This window comes from Pseudorca crassidens, chromosome 11 (genome assembly GCF_039906515.1).
Source record: "Pseudorca crassidens isolate mPseCra1 chromosome 11, mPseCra1.hap1, whole genome shotgun sequence".
Classification (NCBI taxonomy): Eukaryota; Metazoa; Chordata; class Mammalia; order Artiodactyla; family Delphinidae; genus Pseudorca; species Pseudorca crassidens.
Window position 1 is genome coordinate 14,515,105 of NC_090306.1, and position 22,820 is coordinate 14,537,924.

General features: G+C 37.6%; 1 protein-coding gene across 4 annotated transcripts in view; it reads left to right on the forward strand.

Moving 5' to 3' along the window:
• PIK3C2G (phosphatidylinositol-4-phosphate 3-kinase catalytic subunit type 2 gamma) overlaps positions 1-22,820 on the forward strand; it is a 328,047-nt gene that overhangs the window by 185,155 nt on the left and 120,072 nt on the right. For all 4 annotated transcript variants that reach the window (XM_067695808.1, XM_067695810.1, XM_067695811.1 and 1 more), the window contains one exon: positions 21,734-21,890. In XM_067695808.1, coding sequence (XP_067551909.1) covers positions 21,734-21,890 — 157 coding nt within the window. The remainder of the gene's footprint in view (positions 1-21,733; positions 21,891-22,820) is intronic.

Sequence of the window (22,820 nt, forward strand, 5' to 3'; positions counted from 1 at the left end):
GAGGAGTTTCATTTCTTACTAAGAAACTAAAGCAGAGAAATGGGATAGAAATTAACAGGGGCAGGGATGCTCTTTTAAAGAGGCCTCCTTAAAGAAATGAGAGCTGTATAGTGAGTAATCACCTTGTGGAGATCCATGAGAAGAGTATTCCAGGAAGAGAGAACAGCAAAAATAACAGCCATGAGTATGGACTAAGCAGGCATGTTCCAGTGACAGTAAGAAAGCCTGGGGCCTGGAGGTGCAATAAAGAGGGACGGGTAGTAGGACGGAAAGATAAAGGGTTTGGTGGAGGCCAGCTCAAGTAGGGCACTGAGGACATGGTGCAGAGGTTGGCTTTTACTTTACGTTCAGAAGCAAACCATTGATGGATTTCAGTGGATTTCAAAGCTCTCGGCTGCTGTCCTGTCAAGTAATGAGACCAGTTAGAAGGCTATTGCAATAGTTAAGGCAAGACCTTAATGGTAAAGAAGTGGCAAAAACTGACAGATTCAGAATATATTTTGGAATCTGAACCACAGGACCTGCTAATTGATTGGCATTGGCAGTCATTAATGGGCTGGGAAAATGGGCCCGGTAAGTAGAAGAAAGGAAAATATTCAAGGATGACTCCTGGATTTTTGTTCTTAGCAAACAATTATATCATTTACTGAAAAGGAAAAGACTGGTGGTTGAATAGGTTTTTGTTTTATTTTATTTGAGCTGGGGGTAAGGGAACCAGAAATCTAAGACTAAAAGTCCCTTGCTCCAAAAAAGGATACTTCATATTAAAGTAGAAATGGGATCAGACCATTCCAAAGACTAATCAGTCACTTTTAGCTAAAAATAGCTTTTCAAAAGAGGAAATAAAAGTCTCCTACAATATAACAAGATGAATTTTCACTAGATGGTCATAATCTGGTATTAAAATGCCAATATAAACTACATAATAAGGTTTAATTCTTATAAACTGATAGCTTCTATTTTGTGGAGGCATACAAATGGAATTGTCTCACTTTTTATTATTTTCAGTACATTGCCTTCTATAATGAATAAGCTCAGGAAGAGTCACCACATATTCATTCATTCCTTACACATCTGTTGAGGATGGTCTGTGTGCCAAGCACTGTGATAAACCTTGGGGATACAAAGATGAATAATACACATTTACCACCTCAGTGGGGCTTACTCTTTCTTTAAAATACTGGGAAGACAGACACATAAATAATTACTCCAGAATGTGGTGAGGGCAGAGATAGAGGTATAGACAATTAGAACATCACAGAGGAGAGATACCTGGTATAAAGGACAAATGTTAATTAACATATACGAGCATATTGCATAATTTACTCATTTAACACTTTCCCTAAATCCACTCTTTCCTAGAAATTTAAAGATTAGATTAAAACTGTACCATTTTTATTTATTTTGCTGTATTGTCCACTGAGAATTCGGGTTAACCCCCTTATTCATTTATTCGACCAGCATCTGTGTTGACCATGGGGGTGGTTAAAAGATGCATAAAGATATTCCAGCTCTACAGAAAAAGTTTCAGTTGGGGAAACTTACAAAGTAAAGAACAAGTTACTAAACAATATAGTAAGTGCTATAATAGAGATATGCACCAAGGTCTGTAGAAAAGATGGAGCCCAATTGTTTGTTTGTTGATGTTACAGCAGCTACTGCTACTTCTGAAGTGCAGCAATTTAAATCTATCTTATGCAACCGTTATGGAGGTCCTGAAAATGTGCCCAGCACAGAGCCTCACTTATAGTACGTTCTTAATATTGTTTGCTGAATTAGTCAGCCAATAAACTATTCACAGGTCAGCCTTCAACCTTTCAATAATTATTAATTGGATGAAAGAAAATGAAGTTGGCCCTGTCTTCCCTTGAGATTGATTATTGAACACCAGCTAAGGAGGCCAACTGCAGCGTTATTACCCATTTGGATTATTGTTTGCAGGATTCTATCTCCACCAATGGCTATGTAAGACTCATTGGCAATGTCTCCTTGGATTTCTTTCTTGATACTGATACTTCTGCCCTGAGTTTCTTTAATGGTTAAACTGAACTATGTCTACTCCCTATTACTCACTATATATTTTGAATTATAGGCAGCATCTAATAATTTTCTTCAAAGTCTCTTTCAGTTGTTTCTGGGGTTCATTTGATTGTTGATTCATTAGGCAACTGCTGTCTTCCATCCTAGGTCCACCGGTTGTTCTTCTTTGTTGCTAGGTGGACAAAGGTCTCATAAATCAGGCCTCTGAATCCCCCTAGGATAAATGAACATTCTTATTTGTACTACACTTATTACATATAAAACTTATCTCTAGAGAAAAGCCAGCTCCACCTAGCTTCTTCTGTACACATACTAGATATATTAATAAACACTCCTTAATATACAAAGCCAGGTTTGTAAATCATGCCCTATGACTATCCTGCTCTCCCATAACCTAGCAAGGCCATATAAATGCCCCAGTAATAAACGGCAATAAGCCAGGATCATACTCCTTAACATAAAATGCAGCACCCGCAGGGAGTAAAGAGCATATGTATCCCAGACACATGTGTTTCTCCTATTGTCTACTCCTTAAAAACATGGGGAAGGAAAGTATTTGTGTGACTTTTTATGGTTTACGAAGTGTCACTAACATACATTAACTGATTTTACTTCATAATAAGTAAAATTGCTCAGCCTCACATAAATACAGTTTCCAGTTGTGGATAAGTTTGGGGTTGACAAAAAGAAATCACATACATAACATAAAATCCCTCTCTAATAAGATTTAACCCTTAGCCAAGGATACAGAACTTAAGAATGGAAATTAGCAGGCCAACAAAGTGAAAGCAAATGCAGTGTATCTGGGGAGAGATTTTCCCTTGGTTTCCTTAAGAGGAAGCAGCAATGAAGTGATATTCCCCTTACAAGGAAGATCTTGAGAAATAAAGGGATTTCTTGCTGGGTCATTGCCCTTTTGTACTCATGCTTGCATCATCATTCCAGAACATCTTACACTAATCATCCGTGTGGTCCTGTTTAAGACATGTTTATAAACATTGGGCTGTCCTGATTTTTGAATTATGTGGAGTCTTCCCAGCAACACTCTCATTAGGAGTCTTTGCTCAGGTTTCCCTGAACCACTGCTCTTAATTCAGTTTTCCAGAAATCTGGAAAGCCCATCTTCATGCTTAGACCAAATCTGAAGCTCTAACTTTCTAACTTTGAAGAAAGAAAAAAAATTACATCTCAGTTATGAATTTGAAGGATTTCACATCTTGTATAGAAACAAGAAGTTCTTCCTTATTGGTTTTAATTATGAGATTAGATGAAGAGGATTTACACCAGCAGATTAAATCACAGGACAGTTCAGCCCCAGCATTACTTAATGATTCTGGGGAAAAAAATGGCTAATCCCTACAATGAAAACAATGAGAAATTTCACCAACTTTCTGAAACCAGTTGGTTTTTCTTTTGAAGTATTGCCTAATTATTATCTTCACTTCTTTATTTTCTCTTACAGAGATTCAAATTGAAGTGGTTAACAAATTATACATCCACAATTTTTCACTCAAAGTTCCCCTGTAACAATGATTTCCATATAGTAATTTTTTCATTGCATAAAAGATATTATTGTAATAAACTCTAAATTTCCACTCAGTAATTTCTTGATGGTGACTTTCTTTTACAGAGGAGGAGAAATTAAGGAAGGCCTTTATTGGTGATGTTTATTGTTCTCCTAACTCATTGTTTCATACTTTTATTTTTTCAGACTATATTTCCAATCTGTATAGTCTTTCACTTTGTAATGCCAGACTTGCATGAAGTCTTTCTTGCAGCCTTATTTCTAGATAATTTTAGAGGCTGTATGAGCAGTAGTTAAAGGCAGGTACCCTGGAGATAGACTATGCTTTTTTCTTTTAATCCCTTACTATCATTTACTAATGATGTGACCTTAAACAAATGGCTCTGTATGCTTCAGTTTAATCTTTTATAAAAAACAGACTTGTTTTGAAGATTAAATTAATTGATATACATAAAATGCTTGGAAGAGTTCCTAGCACTGAGTAAAGGCTCTATAAATGTTTGTTGGAATTAATTATAATGTAAGTATTCCAAATGAAGTGACAAGAAATGAGATTGCATCTTTAGGTAATTATTGTTTCTTTTTGTTCAAAGTTATCTAAATATCTTATTTTGGTACTTTTTAAAGTACTTTTTTCATACTTTTTAAAGTACTTTTTTGGTACTTTTTAAATTTATAAATTGAACTTCTCTGACTTTGAAATTTGTTGACTGATAGATTAGATTGCACTATTAGGTTTATTTGGATTGTAATGTTTTTTACCAAGTCACGTTTGACTTCTGATGTAATTTTAGACATGAGCAGAGGTGTGCTGGAGCTGGCTTACACTGGCTTGGGAGAGCCTGTGATGTGTATTCTTTCTCAACTCCACATTCAATGACATTCCACTGGTGGCCTGAAATCAGCCATGGTGGGAGAATATACACCATGGAAATTGGCAAATGTCACAAATCAGAGCTTTTTTTTTTCCTAAAATAAGTAAGTGAGCTGGTTATTAAATATTTACCACCACACTCTAGGACATAAATCCATTTAAAACAGACGAAAAATCATTCCAGAATTCTGTCAAACTCTGTCCTTTTCCTATTAAAATATATACACCTGGGTGATCAAAATATTATACATCTAAAAAAAAAATATTATATATCTGTCTTTTTAACAACATGATTTATACCCGATTTTCAAGTTTTACCCCAACAGATCAACAATCACCTAATATAATTGATCTCAGAATTTTCATCTCAATATTAGTCATAAAAATTATCTGCATCTATAATTGTTTTGACACTGTCTTCCATATTTAATTACCACTAATTTAAAAATGTTTAATGTTTAAGCTCTAATTTGAGTATTATATTATTTATATTCTAAATATCCTCAATTTAACCATCTTTGGGAAAAAACTCCCTTAGCAGATTAAAAGATTAATTTTTGTCTTACTCCAGTCATTCTGGTTTAGTACAATATTCATAGTAATCCAAATGCCATATAGGTATTAATGATCTCCCACATGCTTTAATTACTACCTTAGTGTTCTTTGAAATTAGATGTTTCTCTGGTCTGTTTTCACAAGACTATTTATTAAGAAACACTCTGGTTCCTTTAACTCAAAGCAGGTTTCAATTTCATCTGAACTTTCTAGAAGAAAAACACACTATCTAATACCTTTCCAGCTGTGAGTACCATAAGAACATCTTTGTATAAGTGCCTAGCTAGTGCCTGACATTTAGCAGAGGCTCAATTTTGGTTAATTGAAGGATCACTACAAAAATGCCATACAATTTACTTTTCTTGACCTGAGAAGCAGCAGTTTTTCTGAAGATAAAATTATTAAGAATTTGCCATATTCTGTTATTCTAACTGGAAATTTACCAAGGGATTGTTTTACCTGCTGGTCACTTTACATGTGGGAGTCTGGTGGATGAGACTCAAAATTTGATGCATACTACCTCATAACCATTTAGGATGGCTAGTATCAAAAAACAGAAAATAAGTTTTGACAAGGATGTGGAGAAATTGGAACCCCTGTGCAATGTCAGTGGGAATATAAAATAGTACAGCTACTGTGGAAAACAGTGTGGCTGTTACTCAAAAAATTAAAAATGGAATTACCATATGATCCAGCAATTCTGCTTCTGGGAATACACCCAAAGGAATTGAAAGCAGAGTATCAAAGAGATATTTGTACAACCATGTTTATAACAGCATTATTCACAATAACTAAAATGTGGAAGCAGTCCAAATGTTCATCAATGGATGAATGGATAAGCAGGATATGGAGTATACATTACCATAGACTATTATTCATTCTTAAAAGGAATAATTCTGACACATGCCACAGCATGGTTGAATTCTAAGGACATTACACAAAATAAGGCAGCCTCAAAAAGACAAGTGACTGTATGATTCCACTTACATGATGTACTTAGAGTAGTCCAAATCATAGCTACAGAGATACAGAAACTAAGGTGGCGGTGACCAGGAGCCTTGGGGAGGGGGGAATGGGGAATTATTGTTTAATGAGTATAGAATTTCAGTGTTAAGAGATGAAAAGAATTGTGGAGGTGAATGGTGGTGATGGTTGCACAGCATTATGAATATATTTAATACCACTGAACTGTACACTTAACAACGGTTTAAGATGGTACGTTTTACGTTTTATGTATTTTACCACAGCGAAATAACTGAAAAAAAAATCTTGTACACTGTAATTTTCACAAAGGCCTTCTCCAGTCACAAAGTCAATCTCAGGCAAACTACTCCTAGCATTTGAATAGGGCTTTGGATTTTCCAAAGCACTCTCACTATTTCAAGAAATGAAGTTTATTTTGTCATTCCCATCTTCTTGCTGTTGTTTTTCCCTCGTCTACTTCAATTTATCATTCCATTATGCTTTATCACCTGCTTTCTTTTGAGTAACTTCCTTTATATTTACCCCCCTCCCATTATAAGTAAAAAAAAACAGTTTCTCTAATTAAAAAACCCAACCACCCAACCATGAGTTTTCTTCAAAAAGAGACTTGCAGATTTTCAGATGAAAAGAGTGAAGCATGCTTGAGAAAGGAAGAAAAGTTTGTGACACAAAGGGAACAAAGAGAGGGAAAGAGGGAAGGGGAGAGAGAAAACAATTTAAATAGTGTAAGGATGCTGCTTTCCTGCACCCAATGAGAACAAAGCATGCTTAAGATGGCAGACATGAGTGCTGACTCCTTAGCTGGTCTAAGGTACAATGTGCCTGTCAATATACGCATCTCATAGCCCTGAGTCTGAGTCTAGTTTTTGAAGAAAGACTACAGATATCTCCTAAACATGAACCTAGTATTAGAACTTCTTCTGGTACCCAAATGAAGAAACAGTACCTGCTTCTGTGCTGGGGGAGACACTCCTGATATTAAACTTAGTAAGAGATAAAAGGTCCATTTCAAGCTTTATACATACATATTGATCATGCATATGGTAACTTTAAGAGTGATTTAAATGTTTTCAGAGTTAACTTGGGCTATTCTTGATTTACACCTTCAACCTGATTTTAAAACCTTATCGTATTTAAAATGCGATACTACCATTCATTGTCACCCAAGCATTATAGCATTAATAATCTTTTCCCTATATCCAGACTAATTTCTGATCCAAGCATACACTGGAATTCCATGCAAAGCATAACTGTGCACTTTCCCTTGAACTCAAGGAGGGGGAAACATGGGAATTTGGAGGAGCTGACCATTCCGTTGCCATTTTCATAAAATCCTGATCTACTCTAAACTCACACCCAAAATATCAGACTTAGGAAAGTAGGCCTTGTGAAGAGGTAGTTGTTTTAACTACCCTCTTCAAATAAGAGAGACAGTGTACCTGAGCCTGGGAGGAACTCCAGAGTCAGTATCTAAAGTTATTAAGCAGTTAAAGATCAGGGACCTCCCAGAGTCTAACTTAGGACCCACAGTGTATTTATAAAAGAGGCTAGGCCAGGGAAAAAACATGTTTTACACTTAAGAGATTATTGGTGAGGGTCTCCTTAGTTAATAATTGCTGAGAGCTTGGAGCTCTCACAGGGTGTTAAGTGTTCTTTTTGTAATAGTACATGCACCCTTATGTTATTATATTGCACATATGAGGTTTCTTGTGTTGTCTAATTATACAAGGTTCTATCCTATCCAATGGAGATTCCAAAACTGCCTTCTCAATTAACTCATGGATATGAGACAAGAGACTTGTGTTCTTTCAGTTGGACAGCAAAATGTGCTCTCTGAAATGCAGGTCATTTGTGATATCAGGAAAAGTGTAGGCTTAAACATTGCCCAATGTACTCTGTAGTCATTTATTTGTATGCTAATGTCACCATTCACTATGATGGGAGTCTGCAGCTTTTAGAAATCTTTAAAACAATATATTTTAAAGTTACTATGATATTTCCTGGGGACAAAACATTTTTAATTCATGAAATTAATAATAATTTCAATAATAAACATAAAATGTGCCTCATTACTGAGTCCCACATTTCAGTTCAGGGTACAAATACATATTCAGCCCTCGAGACTTTCAATGGCGATTTGTATGTGTCCATTTACAGGCTTTATCCGTTGCTCGAGTAAATATTAGATGAACTATCCTATAAAAGGAAGAAATAAGTATGTTCACAGAGCACAGAAGACAGATTCTATCACGCATCCTTGCTTGAGTTCTCTGTCTTTCCAGTCCTCTCTCCATATCCCCTGCCTACATCACCAATACTGAAACACATAGCTTTTCTCAGATTGTGGTGAAATATCACCGGGAGTGGCAGAAGGCAGTGCTCCTTAGTGTGGTGCTGTGTCATCCAGTATATGGGATCAGATTCTAAAAGGAAAAGTCAAAATTACCCTTTAAAGCCTTATCAATACTTGATATACATTAGCTTAATTAATCCTCACAGTAACTCTTGGCAGTAGCTACTGTTATTTTCTCTAATTTACGAATCACAAACTAAGACAAAAGTCTACATTGTTATAGTCCACTTTGGGAAGGTGCCACGTAGGAATCTGGTAATTCCATTTCTCAGTAATTCCAACACACTGTTTCCTCTTCAGCACTGGGAAAGATGGCTGTTTCTTTAGTTAGTACCAGATGACATAGTTATCCGCATTTATGGCCATGATATATATTAAATTCACGTCTTTAACAACTATAATCAAATGTGTTGCAAGATGGTTGCATGATGGGAGGCATTCAAACATTAAAACCAGGTGTTACGATAGCAGGGCCACTCTCCCATCTATGGGCAATATGCTCTTTTATGACTGAAGAATCAGGCACAATTGCTCACTCTCTTTTAATTTTTTTCTTACATTAAAAAAATACATCTAGTAGGAATCATTAATCTAATAGAAGTTAAATGCTCATGGGATGTGACTCCAGTTTTCAGCTCGCCAGGGACTGTTTTGTTGAACTCAGTATGGCCAAAGACCACCCTGAACTGTTGGGATGAAGCCCAGTGGTACTATTTAGACTGCATAATTCACATATAAGGAAGTTGCTTCTGTGAATAATTATGTCCTCAAATAGCTTATGTGCTCGATACTTTAAAATCAAACATCATTCATTTTTCAAGTATGTACATATTTGTTTAAGGAATAGTTCAATAAATGAAATAATGCTCATTTTAAGGATACAGCACTTCTGCTATTTCAGAGCTCATCCATTACAGTTAGCATGCTTGGTCTATTACCTTAATAATGTATTTCAGAATAGGGCAGTCTCCACTGTGAGGGCTAGTGGTGCTGAGCAGCCTAGCACTGCAAGAAAGCATTGACACAACAGGGCAGATGTTGTCCTCAGTTTCAAATGGGCCATCCTCATGGCCCAGCAATCCCACAATACTTATCCTCACAGGGTAAACCTCAGATCTCTCCAACCCATTATTTACTACTACTTATTTTATTTTTTATTTTTTTTAACATCTTTATTGGGGTATAATTGCTTTACAATGGTGTGTTAGTTTCTGCTTTATAACAAAGTGAATCAGTTATACATATACATATGTTCCCATATCTCTTCCCTCTTGCATCTCCCTCCCTCCCACCCTCCCTACTACTACTTATTTTAGACAGACAACCACACCTCCTACTTTTTTGGGAAAAAATAAAAAGAAATAGAACAGAGCCTGTTTTTGTACTCAGTACAAAACTCACAAACTTACATCTGCATATAAACTTCTTTCTTGTGATAATAGAAGATTAGTCTTTCATTTCTAAAGCCAATACCTCCATCTGTGCTTTGGAACCATTTCCCTCCCATCTTCTTACATACATTATGCTATCAATAATTCATTTTTCCTTGCGTTCCTCTCCCATTTATTTATTTATTTATTAGCCACACTGTGTGGCTTTTGGGATCTTAGTTCTCTGACCAGGGATTGAACCTGGGCCACAGCAGTGAAAGCTCCAAGTCCTAACCACTGGACCACCAGGGAATTCCCTCATCTCTCTTTTAAATAATCCTGTGAAATATGCTTATCGCTCCACAGTTTAACCTTGCCCCAAAAAATTAGTTTCTATGCCATTTTGCTCACCTTCCCAAATTTCCTGAAAGAGGTTCTAAACTCCTGGTCTCCTTTTCTTACCTCCTATTCCATAACCACTTCAATCTGGCTTTATTCTTCATTACTTGATAAAATCAATGATGACCATAATGCTAAACCCAACAATATTTATTCCTCATTTTACCTAATTTAGCAGCAGATTTCAACAGTGTTGACTATTTCTTCTTCAAAATACCCTCTTTGCTTGCCTTCTATGATGCATCATCACCCTCTAGTTTTTCTCCCCTACTCAGTGTTCAATGCAGGATGATTCCCTTCTACCAAGCCAGTAGATGTCAGATTCCTGAAGATTTATCTTAGTCCTTTTCTCTTCTCACTGTACTGTCTCCAGCAAACTGGTATCAGTTACATCCAAGGCTTCTATCAATATTTATTTCCAGATGTCTTATACAATCTTTAATTAAACATTTTGTTTTGAGATAATTGTAGATTCACATGCAGTTTTAAGATGTAATACAAAGAGATCCCATGTGCCCTTTACCAGTTCCCCCCAATGGTAACATCTTATAAAATTACAGTACAATATCATGACCAGCTTATTAATATTGATACCATCAAGATACAGAACAGCTTCATCACCCCCAGGATGCTTCATGTTACCCCACTTCCCTCTCACCCCCCAATCCCCCTCTATCCTTAATCCCTGGCAACTACTAATTTGTTCTCCATTTCAATAATTTTGTCATTTCATATATTCATTAATGCAAACACATACTTACTTGTCCTAAAATGAAATTATGTACCATTTAGAAAGGAATAAATGCATAGCCTTTGGGATTAAAAAAAAAGAAGAAGAATCCTTAAAAGAAAAAAATTTTTATCCTGATCCCTTAGTATGACGACATCAGGTGAGAGAGAGAGAAATAGAAAAGATATCCAGAAGTGGGGAACTATACAGGTAAAATGTACAGAAGCATGAATAGTTAGGACTTAGGCAGGTAATAGTAAGACCACTTATCTGGAAACAACAAAAAAAAAAAGGTAGGATAGTCACAACAAGAAATTTCTCGTTTATTTGCACAGCTATAAATGAGAGATTTTCAACATTTTATTCAGAATGCAACACAGTATAGATTCTAAGAGACCAAATCGTTTCCAATCTTCCCTCTTGCCACAGCCAATTTATATCTCAGGTTTATAAGTCCTACTTAAACTTCAGACACAGGCTCCAGTACCCTAATTCTGTAACCTAGGATTAGGTTCACATTTGAGTAGATTGATAAATCACGTACCAGCTGCAGCTCTTACAGCCTCTAGGGATGGGATAGGATTCTGTTTCACACGTGAGGCTTCTTTCCATTTCTAGAAAAGTTTTAGTCTAATTCTGAGTTATTTTTTAAAATTGCTCAGAAGTGAGCCATTCAAATCATACAGAAAAGATGCAGCATTTTAAACTATGGTAATAATTGAAACACAGCTAAACTTGGGTTCTTCAGTATTATTATTAGTTTATATTTTCTCTAACGGATATGTTTCCTTTGTGTATTTGACTCTCTACTATAATGTTTCTTCATCTGATTTATAATGGTGGTTACCGTGGAAGAAGGAAATTGTTATCACATGAACTTAAGCATAACTACAAAAACTTTCCGAGAGAAATCACTTTGATCAAACATACTTTTCTCTATTGAAAAGAAAAGCGTATCTATTAAGTTAGAAAAGAAAATTTCAGGAAGTTGTAAAATTTATGCTCTTTCAAAATTATTTCAAAAGTTTCATTCAACATAGCAAATATACAACAGTATAGAGAGTAAGAAAAAAGAATTGGAAAACTTTTATATACAAAATTAAGATTTTATTCTGATTATGGAAGTCTAGGATATTGCTAAAACTCACTAAAATGTTAGCAGTAGTGATGACTCTGTGGGTGAGTGATATGTAAAAAATGCTGCCAAATTCAAAGGTCCACTTAAGGGCTTATGCAACCAAAGAGGTTACATGGAAGAGCTGGGAGTAAATTAAACTTTGAAGGAAAGATGGGATTCTACAGATGGCATTTTTGAAGAGAAAAGGTGATTTAGCTTCGACTAGGTTCAGCTCTAGAACATTTTTATTAGTTTGGGGACTAGTTAGAGTATTTAAAATTTATTGAGTGTTTACTATGTGCCAGGCTATGTTCTAAGTACTTTTACATGCTTTAACTCATCTAATCCTCTCAGCAATCCCAGTAGTCGAGTGCTCTTATCCCCATTTTACAGAGGAAGAGATTGAGGCACACAGAGGATAAGTAACTTGCTGAGGGTTGCAGAACTACTAAGTGGTAAAACATGATTTGAAGCCTGGCTGGCAGGCCTGCAGTCTGTGCCCTCTGCATAGAACCTCATATAGCCATTCACAAGTGTGTAGTCCTCTCTGTGTCAGGCCTTTGTGTATATGTTCTTAGTTAATCCTCACAGCAATTTGAAGAGCTAGGTTAGGTATTGCTTGTCCATTTCAGAGATGAGGAAACTGAGATACAGCAGGTCCAGGATTAGAACCCATGCTGTATCTCATGTTTTCAACATCTGTGCTCCCAGCTTGGCCAAAGTAAAGGGCTGTAAAGTAAATTCATAGCATACAGGCTAGATAAGTCAATGTAGGCCAAATATAAAAGGATTTTGAGCAAAAATTTTAAAATTTGGACTTGATGCTTAAGAAATTTCTCAGTGTCTAGGTGCTCAATAAATTTTCTTGAATGAATGAATGAATATAAAGCTAAGTGGGGAAATTATTACATCAGCTTCTCCTCCAGACATTTAGTGGTAGCATGGATCACACAATAAAATTTAAAAACCACAGCCAGACAGAGGTAGCTTACTTATTTTCATCAAAATACTTTGCCTGCAATTAGATTCCACTGCCCCAGATGAGCTACAAAATACCTGAGTTGTGGCTTTCTGATTTGAATATACACACTTCTGAAAGGTCTGGTTAATTAAGTTCAATTAGTGAGATTTCCAGCTCTACTGAAACAGGAGGAAAGGGGGCAGGACACAACCTTTGAAAGAATGACATAGCCCAAGGACATCACATAAACTGATTAGAACCAAATGGGTCCAAGATGGCAGAGAAGTAGATTTCTACTAAACCTTGAACCTCAGTATACGCTCATTGTAACACATCAGCAAGCTAAATGACACACCCACAGGTGCCATGACAGTTCCAAGATTGACCATAAGGATCAAAAAGTGAGCGGTGGCCCAATTCCTGGAAATCCCCGCCCATTCCTGAAATAGCTGGAATACTCCTCCCACTCATTAGCCTATGAAATTACCCACCCCTATAAAAACTAACAATCCCATACCCTGGTGCCACTCTCACCTTCTGAGATGGCCCACGCTCTGTCTGTGGAGTGTGTTTCTCTCTAAATAAATCCACTTCTTACCTATCACTTGTCTCTCACTGAATTTTTTTCTGCGATGAGACATCAAGAATCTGAGCTTCCTTAAGTACTGAAACCAGCTGTGTGATCTCAGTTGGAAGACACTGGGTTTTGGCCGGTTCGAGTCCTGGTTGCATGGGTTCAAGTCCCAATCAGGGTTTTGGCCAGGTTTAAGTTCCGGCCTCGGGGGTTCAAGTCCCAATCTGGGTTTAGGCTGAGTTCGAGTCCCAGCAAGTGGGTTCAAGACCCAATCTGAGGTGCAGTTTCACTACTATGTTTTTATTAAAATAGCTAAGCATAGCAACAGTAAAGAAGACAATTATCCTTGTAGTTCCCTGGTGGCCTAAGTTAGGACTCCAGGCTTTCACTGCTGAGGCCCAGGTTCAGTCCCTGGTCAGGGAACTGAGATCCTGCAAGCCCCACGGCATGACCAAAAACAAACAAACAAACAACTATATACATATATACACATATATACATAAAATTAACCAAAAAAATTCAGAGGCTTCCTCAATAATCCTTGACTTTCCTCAGTTACTGCTTGAACTGAACTTAGTTATATCTAGGCTCCTAGGCTCAAATTTTAAAATGTCTTCAATTCATTCAAAAATCTTTATGGACTTCCGGCCTCTGCCACCGCCGCCACGAGCTGAGGGCCGAGAGAGTTGGGCGGCGGGTGCGACGGTCCCCGCGCAGCCATGGACTGGCTCATGGGGATCGAGAAGGGCTGGCACTTTTCACCTAGTAGCGTGGTCCTCCATCTGATCTGTGCCCAGCTCTGGAGCAGTGTTGAAATTAGCTGGAAACCCCTGCTGCTCCCCTTCCTCTTGCATCTTCTGAGTTACATCATGTCTGGTGCTCCCATCATGCAGGGTTGGCTCTCCAGGGTTTCCGGTCAACTGGGCTGGTGAGCCTGAGAACTGGCATTTCCGACAGGCTTCCAGGTGATGCTGGACCAGGAGCAGGTGGGGAAGCAGCCATGTAACTGTGTGGAGGCCTCATGGGCATGGAAGCATGTGAGCTGCACGCCCCTCGCGGAGTGTCTGCCGCCTGCACAGCACTGTCAATGCTGGGGCAGGACGGGTCTTTTTGTGGGACCTCCACCCACAAGACACCAGGAGCACCCCTCACTGGGAAAACTTGAGACATTCTTACACATGCTTTTTCAGAGAATAGAGGAGGAAATACTACCTAATTCAGTGAGGCTAAAATAAGACAAGAACCTAACAAGAAAAGGACAATTGCAGAGCACTGTCCTCTGTGAACACAGATGTAAAACTCCCTAAGAAACTATTAGCAAAACGAATCCAGCAATATATAAAAAGAATAACAGGTCATAACCCAGAGAGGCTTTTTTCCCAGCAATCTAAGCTTAGCTGACCTTTGAAAATCAGTCAGTATAATTCACCACATTAACAGAATAAAGGAGAAAAAAAATCTCAGTTAGATGTAGAAACAGTGCATGGCAAAATATTCACATAAACAATCAGCAAACCAGGAATAGAAGGGAATGTTCTCAAGTGGTAAAGGGCACCCGGAAAAAATCTAGAGCTCATATCAAATGTTCAGTTGAATGACTAGACTGAACATCTTGCCCTGCGATCAGGAACCAGGCAAGGATGCTCTCTCTCACTACTTCTGTTCAGCACTGTGCTGATGGTCTTAGCTGTGCCATGAGGCAAAAAAAAGAGAAAGAGAGAAGAAGAAAAAGAAGTAAAAGGTATAAATATTGGAAAGGAAGAGGTAGTTTGTTTGGGAAATAACAGGGTCATATATACTTATAAAATTATAGGACACTGCAAAAAGTCCAAGAAGAAGATATAAAAATAGGAAATATTTATGCACCCAACATAGGAGCTCCTCAATACATAAGGCAAATACTAACAGCCATAAAAGGGGAAGTCAACAATAACACAATCATAGTAGGGAACTTTAACACCCTACTTTCACCAATGGACAGATCATCCAAAATGAAAATAAATAAGGAAACACAGCTTTAAATGATACATTAAACAAGATGGACTTAATTGATATTTATAGGACCTTCCATCCAAAAACAAGAGAATACACATTTTTCTCAAGTGCTCATGGAATATCCTCCAGGATAGATCATATCTTGGGTCACAAATCAAGCCTTGGTAAATTTAAGAAAATTGAAATTGTATCACGTGTCTTTGCCAAACACAACCCTATGAGACTAGATATCAATTACAGGAAAATATCTGTAAAAAATACAAACACCTGGAGACTAAACAATACACTACTTAATGACAAAGTGATCACTGAAGAAATCAAAGAGGAAATTTTAAAAACCTAAAATCAAATGACAATGGAGACACGACAACCCAAAATCTATGGGATGCAGCAAAAGCAGTTCTAAGAGGGAAGTTTATAGCAATACAATCCTACTTAAGAAACAGGAAACATCTCGAATAAACAACCTAACCTTGCACCTAAAGCAATTAGAGAAAGAAGAACAAAAAAACCCCAGAGTTAGCAGACGGAAAGAAATCATAAAAATCAGATCAGAAATAAATGAAAAAGAAATGAAGGAAACAATAGCAAAGATCAGTAAAACTAAAAGCTGGTTCTTTGAGAAGATATACAAAATTGATAAACCATTAGCCAGACTCATCAAGAAAAGAAGGGAGAAGACTCAAATCAATAGAATTAGAAATGAAAAAGGGAAAGTAACAACTGACACTGCAGAAATACAAAAGATCATGAGAGATTACTACAAGCAACTTTATGCCAATAAAATGGACAACCTGGAAGAAATGGACAAATTCTTAGAAATGCACAACCTGCCAAGACTGAATCAGGAAGAAATAGAAAATATGAACAGACCAATCACAAGCATTGAAATTGAAACTGTGATTTAAAATCATCCAACAAACAAAAGCCCAGGACCAGATGGCTTCACAGGCAAATTCTATCAAACATTTAGAGAAGAGCTAACATCTATCCTTCTCAAACTCTTCCAAAATATAGCAGAGGGAGGAATACTCCCAAACTCATTCTACAAAGCCACCATCACCCTGATACCAAAACCAGATAAGGATGTCACAAAGAAAACTACAGACCAATATCACTGATGAACATAGATGCAAAAATCCTCAACAAAATACTAGCAAACAGAATCCAACAGCACATAAAGAGGATCACACACCATGATCAGGTGGGGTTTATTCCAGGAATGCAAGGATTCTTCAATGTAAGCAAATCAATCAATGTGATACACCATATTAATAATTGAAGGAGAAAAACCATATGGTCATCTCAATAGATGCAGAGAAAGCTTTCGACAAAATTCAACACCCATTTATGATAAAACCCTCCAGAAAGTAAGCATAGAGGGAACTTACTTCAACATAATAAAGGTCATATATGACAAACCCACAGCCAACATCATCCTCAATGGTGAAAAACTGAAAGCATTTCCACTAAGATCAGGAACAAGACAAGGTTGCCCACTCTCACCACTCTTATTCAACATAGTTTTGGAAGTTTTAGCCACAGCAATCAGAGAAAAAAAGGAAATAAAAGGAATCCAAATTGGAAAAGAAGACGTAAAGGTGTCACTGTTTGCAGACCACATGATACTATACATAGAGAATCCTAAAGATGCTACCAGAAAACTACTAGAGCTAATCAATGAATTTGGTAAAGTAGCAGGATACAAAATTAATGCACAGAAATCTCTGGCATTCCTATACACTAATGATGAAAAATGTGAAAGTGAAATCAAGAAAACACTCCCATTTACCATTGCAACAAAAAGAATAAAATATCTAGGAATAAACCTACCTAAGGAGACAAAAGATCTGTATGCAGAAAATTATAAGACACTGCTGAAAGAAATTAAAGATGATACAAATAGATGGAGAGATATACCGTGTTCTCGGATTGAAAGAATCAACATTGTGAAAATGACTCTACTACCCAAAGCAATCTACAGATTCAATGCAATCCCTTTCAAACTACCACTGGCATTTTTCACAGAACTAGGACAAAAAATTTCACAATTTGTATGGAAACGCAAAAGACCCCGAATAGCCAAAGCAATCTTGAGAACGAAAAATGGAGCTGGAGGAATCAGGCTCCCTGACTTCAGACTATACTACAGAGCTACAGTAATCAAGGCAGTATGGTACTGGCACAAAAACAGAAATATAGATCAATGGAACAGGATAGAAGGCCCAGAGATAAAGCCATGCACATATGGTCACCTTATCTTTGATAAAGGAGGCAGGAATATACAGTGGAGAAAGGACAGCCTCTTCAATAAGTGGTGTTGGGAAAACTGGACAGATACATGTAAAAGTATGAGATTAGATCACTCCCTAACACCATACACAAAAATAAGCTCAAAATGGATTAAAAACCTAAATGTAAGGCCAGGCACTGTCAAACTCTTAGAGGAAAACATAGGCAGAACACTCTATAACGTAAATCACAGGAAGATCCTTTTTGACCCACCTCCTAGAGAAATGGAAATAAAAACAAAAATAAACCTAATGAAACTTCAAAGCTTTTGCACAGCAAAAGAAACCATAAACAAGACCAAAAGACAACCCTCAGAATGGGAGAAAATATTTGCAAATGAAGCAACTGACAAAGGATTAATCTCCAAAATTTACAAGCAGCTCATGCAGCTCAATAACAAAAAAACAAACAGACCAATCCAAAAATGGGCAGAAGACCTAAATAGACACTTCTCCAAAGAAGATATACAGAGTGCCAACAAACACATGAAAGAATGCTCAACATCATTAATCATTAGAGAAATGCAAATCAAAACTGCAATGAGATATCATCTCACACCAGTCAGAATGGCCATCATCAAAAAATCTAGAAACAATAAATGCTGGAGAGGGTGTGGAGAAAAGGGAACACTCTTGCACTGCTGGTGGGAATGTTAATTGGTACAGCCACTATGGAAAACAGTATGGAGGTTCCCTAAAAAACTATAAACAGAACTACCATATGACCCAGCAATCCCACTGCTGGGCATATACCCTGAGAAAACCATAATTCAAAAAGAGTCATGTACCAAAATGTTCATTGCAGCTCTATTTACAATAGCCCAGAGATGGAAACAACCTAAGTGTCCATCATCGGATGAATGGATAAAGAAGATGTGGCACATATATACAATGGAATATTACTCAGCCATAAAAAGAGACGAAATTGAGCTATTTGTAATGAGGTGGATAGACCTAGAGTCTGTCATACAGAGTGAAGTAAGTCAGAAAGAGAGAGACAAATACCGTATGCTAACACATATATATGGAATTTAAAAAATGTCATGAAAAACCTAGGGGTGAAACAGCAATAAAGACACAGACTTACTAGAGAATGGACTTGAGACTATGGGGAGGGGGAAGGGTAAACGGTGACAAAGCGATAAAGAGGCATGGACATATATACACTACCAAACGTAAGGTAGATAGCTAGTGGGAAGCAGCCGCATAGCACAGGGAGATCAGCTCGGTGCTTTGTGACCGCCTAGAGGGGTGGGATACGGAGGGTGGGAGGGAGGGAGATGCAAGAAGGAAGAGATATGGGAACATATGTATATGTATAACTGATCACTTTGTTATAAAGCAAAAACTAACACACCATTGTAAAGCAATTATACTCCAATAAAGATGTAAAAAAAAAAATCTTTGTTTTTAACAACGTTTTACTCAAAACTGTATTCGCATTTCAAATGCTTCTAGATCAGGGGTCCCCAACACCAGGCTACAGACCGGTACCAGTCGGTGGCCTGTTAGGAACCGGGCTGCACAGCAGGAGGTGAGCGACGGGGGAGCGAGCAAAGCTTCATCTGTATTTTGCTCTCATTACCGCCTGAGCTCTGCCTCCTGTCAGATCAGAGATGGCATTAGTTTCTCATAGGAGGGCAAACCCTACTGTGAACTGTACATGCGAGGGATCTAGGTTGCTTCTTATGAGAATTAATGCCTGATGATCTGAGGTGGAGCTGAGGCAGTGATGCTAGCGCTGGGGAGTGGCTGCAAATACAGATTATCATTAGCAGACAGGTTTGCCTGCACAGAGACCATAATCAATCAATTGCTTGCAGACTCATATCAAAACCCTATCAGTGAGTGGCAAGTGAAAGCAAACTCAGGGCTCCCACTGATTCTGCATTATGGTGAGTTGTATAATTATTTCATTATATATTACAATGTAATAATAATAGAAATAAAGTGCACAGTACATGTAATGCACTTGAATCATCCCAAAACCATCCCCTCCCACCACCACCACACACCCCCACCCCGGTCCGTGGAAAAATTCTCTTCCATGAAACTGGTCCCTGGTGCCACAAAGGTTGGGGACTGCTGTTCTAGTTGACCTTTAGCCAAATCAGTATTGAAACTCTGTCTCATCCTTGCTCTTATTCAGTTAGGGAAACCTCATCACAGAGCGGGTGAGCAGCCTTCTCTCTGCTCTCGCTATTAGAAGCACTAACACTTCATCTCAGGTCTCTTCGTGTTTCAAATAACATGAGAAAAAACTGACAAATATAGGGAAAACAGGATCTTCTGGTCCTTCTTTCTGGTCCTTTGTTTTTCTGTTTTTCCAGAAATGAAATATAGTTACCTCTTTTTTCCCTTACTAAGCATATCACAGTAAGTTGGTAACATCTGTTTTTTCAGATTACCTTCTGAAAGAACCTGTCATTACATATCTTAGCTTTTCTTTTTTTTTTTTTGAACTATAACTGACTTACAGCATCATAATTAGTTTCAGCTGTAGAACATAGTGATTCAATATTTTATACATTACAAAATGTTCACCATGATAAGTCTAGTTACCATCTGTCACCATACAGAATTATTACAATATTATTGACTGTATTCTCTATGCTATACATTACATCCCTGTGAGTTATTTATTTTATAACAGGAAGTTTGTAACTCTTAATTTCCCTCACCTATTTCACTAATCCCCCCACCTCCCTCCCCTCTGGCAACCACCACTTTGTTCTCTGAGTCTGTTTCTGTTTTGCTATGTTTGTTTGTTTTGTTTTTTAAATGCTACATGTGAGTGAAACCATGTGGTATATATGTCTCTCTCTGTCTGATACATTTCATTTAGTATAATATCCTCTAGGTCCATCCATGTTGTTGCAAATGGAAAGATTTCATTATTTTTTATGGTTGAATAATATTCAGTTATATATACACCACGTCTTCTTTATCCATTCATCTATCGATAGACACTTAGGTTGCTTCCATATCTGGGCTATTGTAAATAATGCTCCCCAATTTGTTGAGCATTTGTACAATCTACCTTGAACTCTTTATGGGATAGATTGCTTATCTCCACTTCCAAAGTTCTTCTGGGGTTTTGTTCCTTCTTTGGAACATATTTCTTTGTCTCCTCATTTTGCCTAATTCTCTGTTTATTTCTAAGTATTAGGCAAGTCAGTTATGTTTCCTGACCTTGCAGAAATGGCCTTATGTAGGAGATGTCCTATGGGGCCCAACAGCACAATACCCTCTGGTCGGCAGAGCTGTATGCTCTAGGGGTGCCCTTTATGTGGGCTGAGTGGGCCCTTCTGTTGTGATGAGGCAGACTACTGTGGGTGCACAGGTAGTCAGGGCTGGCCCCCATCTGGTTGGCTGTCCAGCTCTGGCTCAAGAGGAGGCTGCCAACCCACTGGTGGGCAGGACAGGGTCCCAGTGGTGGCTGGCTGTGGGGCCCAAAAGGGGGATCCCGGGACTGAAGTTGGCCCACTATATCTTAGCTTTTGCCTGAAACTTTTTACCTAAAGGGTCAGCATACCATCTAAGGGAAAAAGAAAGGTTTTTAAAAAAAAAAAAAAAAAACCATGAGGTTAAATAAATGATCTGTTCTATCATTTAAAAATTTAGCAATAAATATACTTTCTGTGAAATCACCTTAATTATTAATTTGGCCTTAAATTAATTTTAATGAATAATATTCACATCAAATATAACTTGGAATTAACTATTTAAGCCAATATAGGTCAACTTTGTAAAATAACTTACCCTTCCTTCTCTGTTGCAGTTCAGCTACATTATTCAAAGTCTACAGTTAGCAAGTTTCTCCAGCTGTCCTACAATGAAGGAGGTTCATGCATTAGAATACAACAAAAAATTTCAAATGGAAATAAGTTGTTGTCACTGCCTAATATAACCCTTCAAACCATTTCTCTTCCTGCTTATGGTTGGTGTTGTTTTTTGGTTTATAGGGACAGAGCCCCTTTTATTTTTACTTCAGAGATGGAGTACTTTATTACAGAGGGTGGGAAAAACCCACAGCATTTCCAAGATTTTGTGGAGCTTTGCTGTCGAGCTTATAATATTGTCAGAAGACACAGCCGCCTGCTCTTAAACCTGCTAGAAATGGTAAGTCCCTTGGGGAAATAACAGAAATAATAAGCTTCCTTTATGGCTCTCTTTCAGTAGTCTATCTTTCCTAATGGCTTGGAGTTCCCCAAAGAGCTATTCAAAACAGAATGGAATGAACAAACTAAAAGCACCATGGTACAGCTTATAAATACATTTCTTAATAATTCATAACATTTGTTCACAGTTATTGTCTCAAACCTTTCTCTTCACAATAATATTGATGTATTCAGGGGTTATCTCAGTATACTTTGATTAAAGGTCAAGGACAGTAATTTAGAATATTATACCAATTGTACTGTGCTTTAGAATTTTTTCAAAAGTATTTTTAAAATACTATCTCATTTTCACATTATGGCAACGCAATGATGTAGAACAAGCAAGGATTTTTCCTGGTTTCCCTCCCAATCTCTGCCTTTGATCACTTGCTTATTTTCCAGATTAAGAAACTGAGAGCCAAAAATGTAAGGTGACTTCCTAGCAACTTGACTCGAGGGTGGTACATTTACTACATTGAGTCTACTGAGTCATGGTCCTGGGTACTCTCTGTTGACCAACAGGGGAATTTTTTTTTTTTTTAGCATCTTTATTGGAGTATAATTGCTGTACAATGGTGTGTTAGTTTCTGCTTTATAACAAAGTGAATCAGTTATACATATACATATGTTCCCATATCTCTTCCCTCTTGCGTCTCCCTGCCTCCCACCCTCCTTATCCCACCCCTCTAGATGGTCACAAAGCACCGAGCTGATCTCCCTGTGCTATGCGGCTGCTTCCCACTAGCTATCTATTTTACGTTTGGTAGTGTATATATGTCCGTGCCACTTTGTCACAGCTTACCCTTCCCCCTCCCCATATCCTCAAGTCCATTCTCTAGTAGGTCTGTGTCTTTATTCCTGTCTTGCCCCTAGGTTCTTCATGACCTTTTTT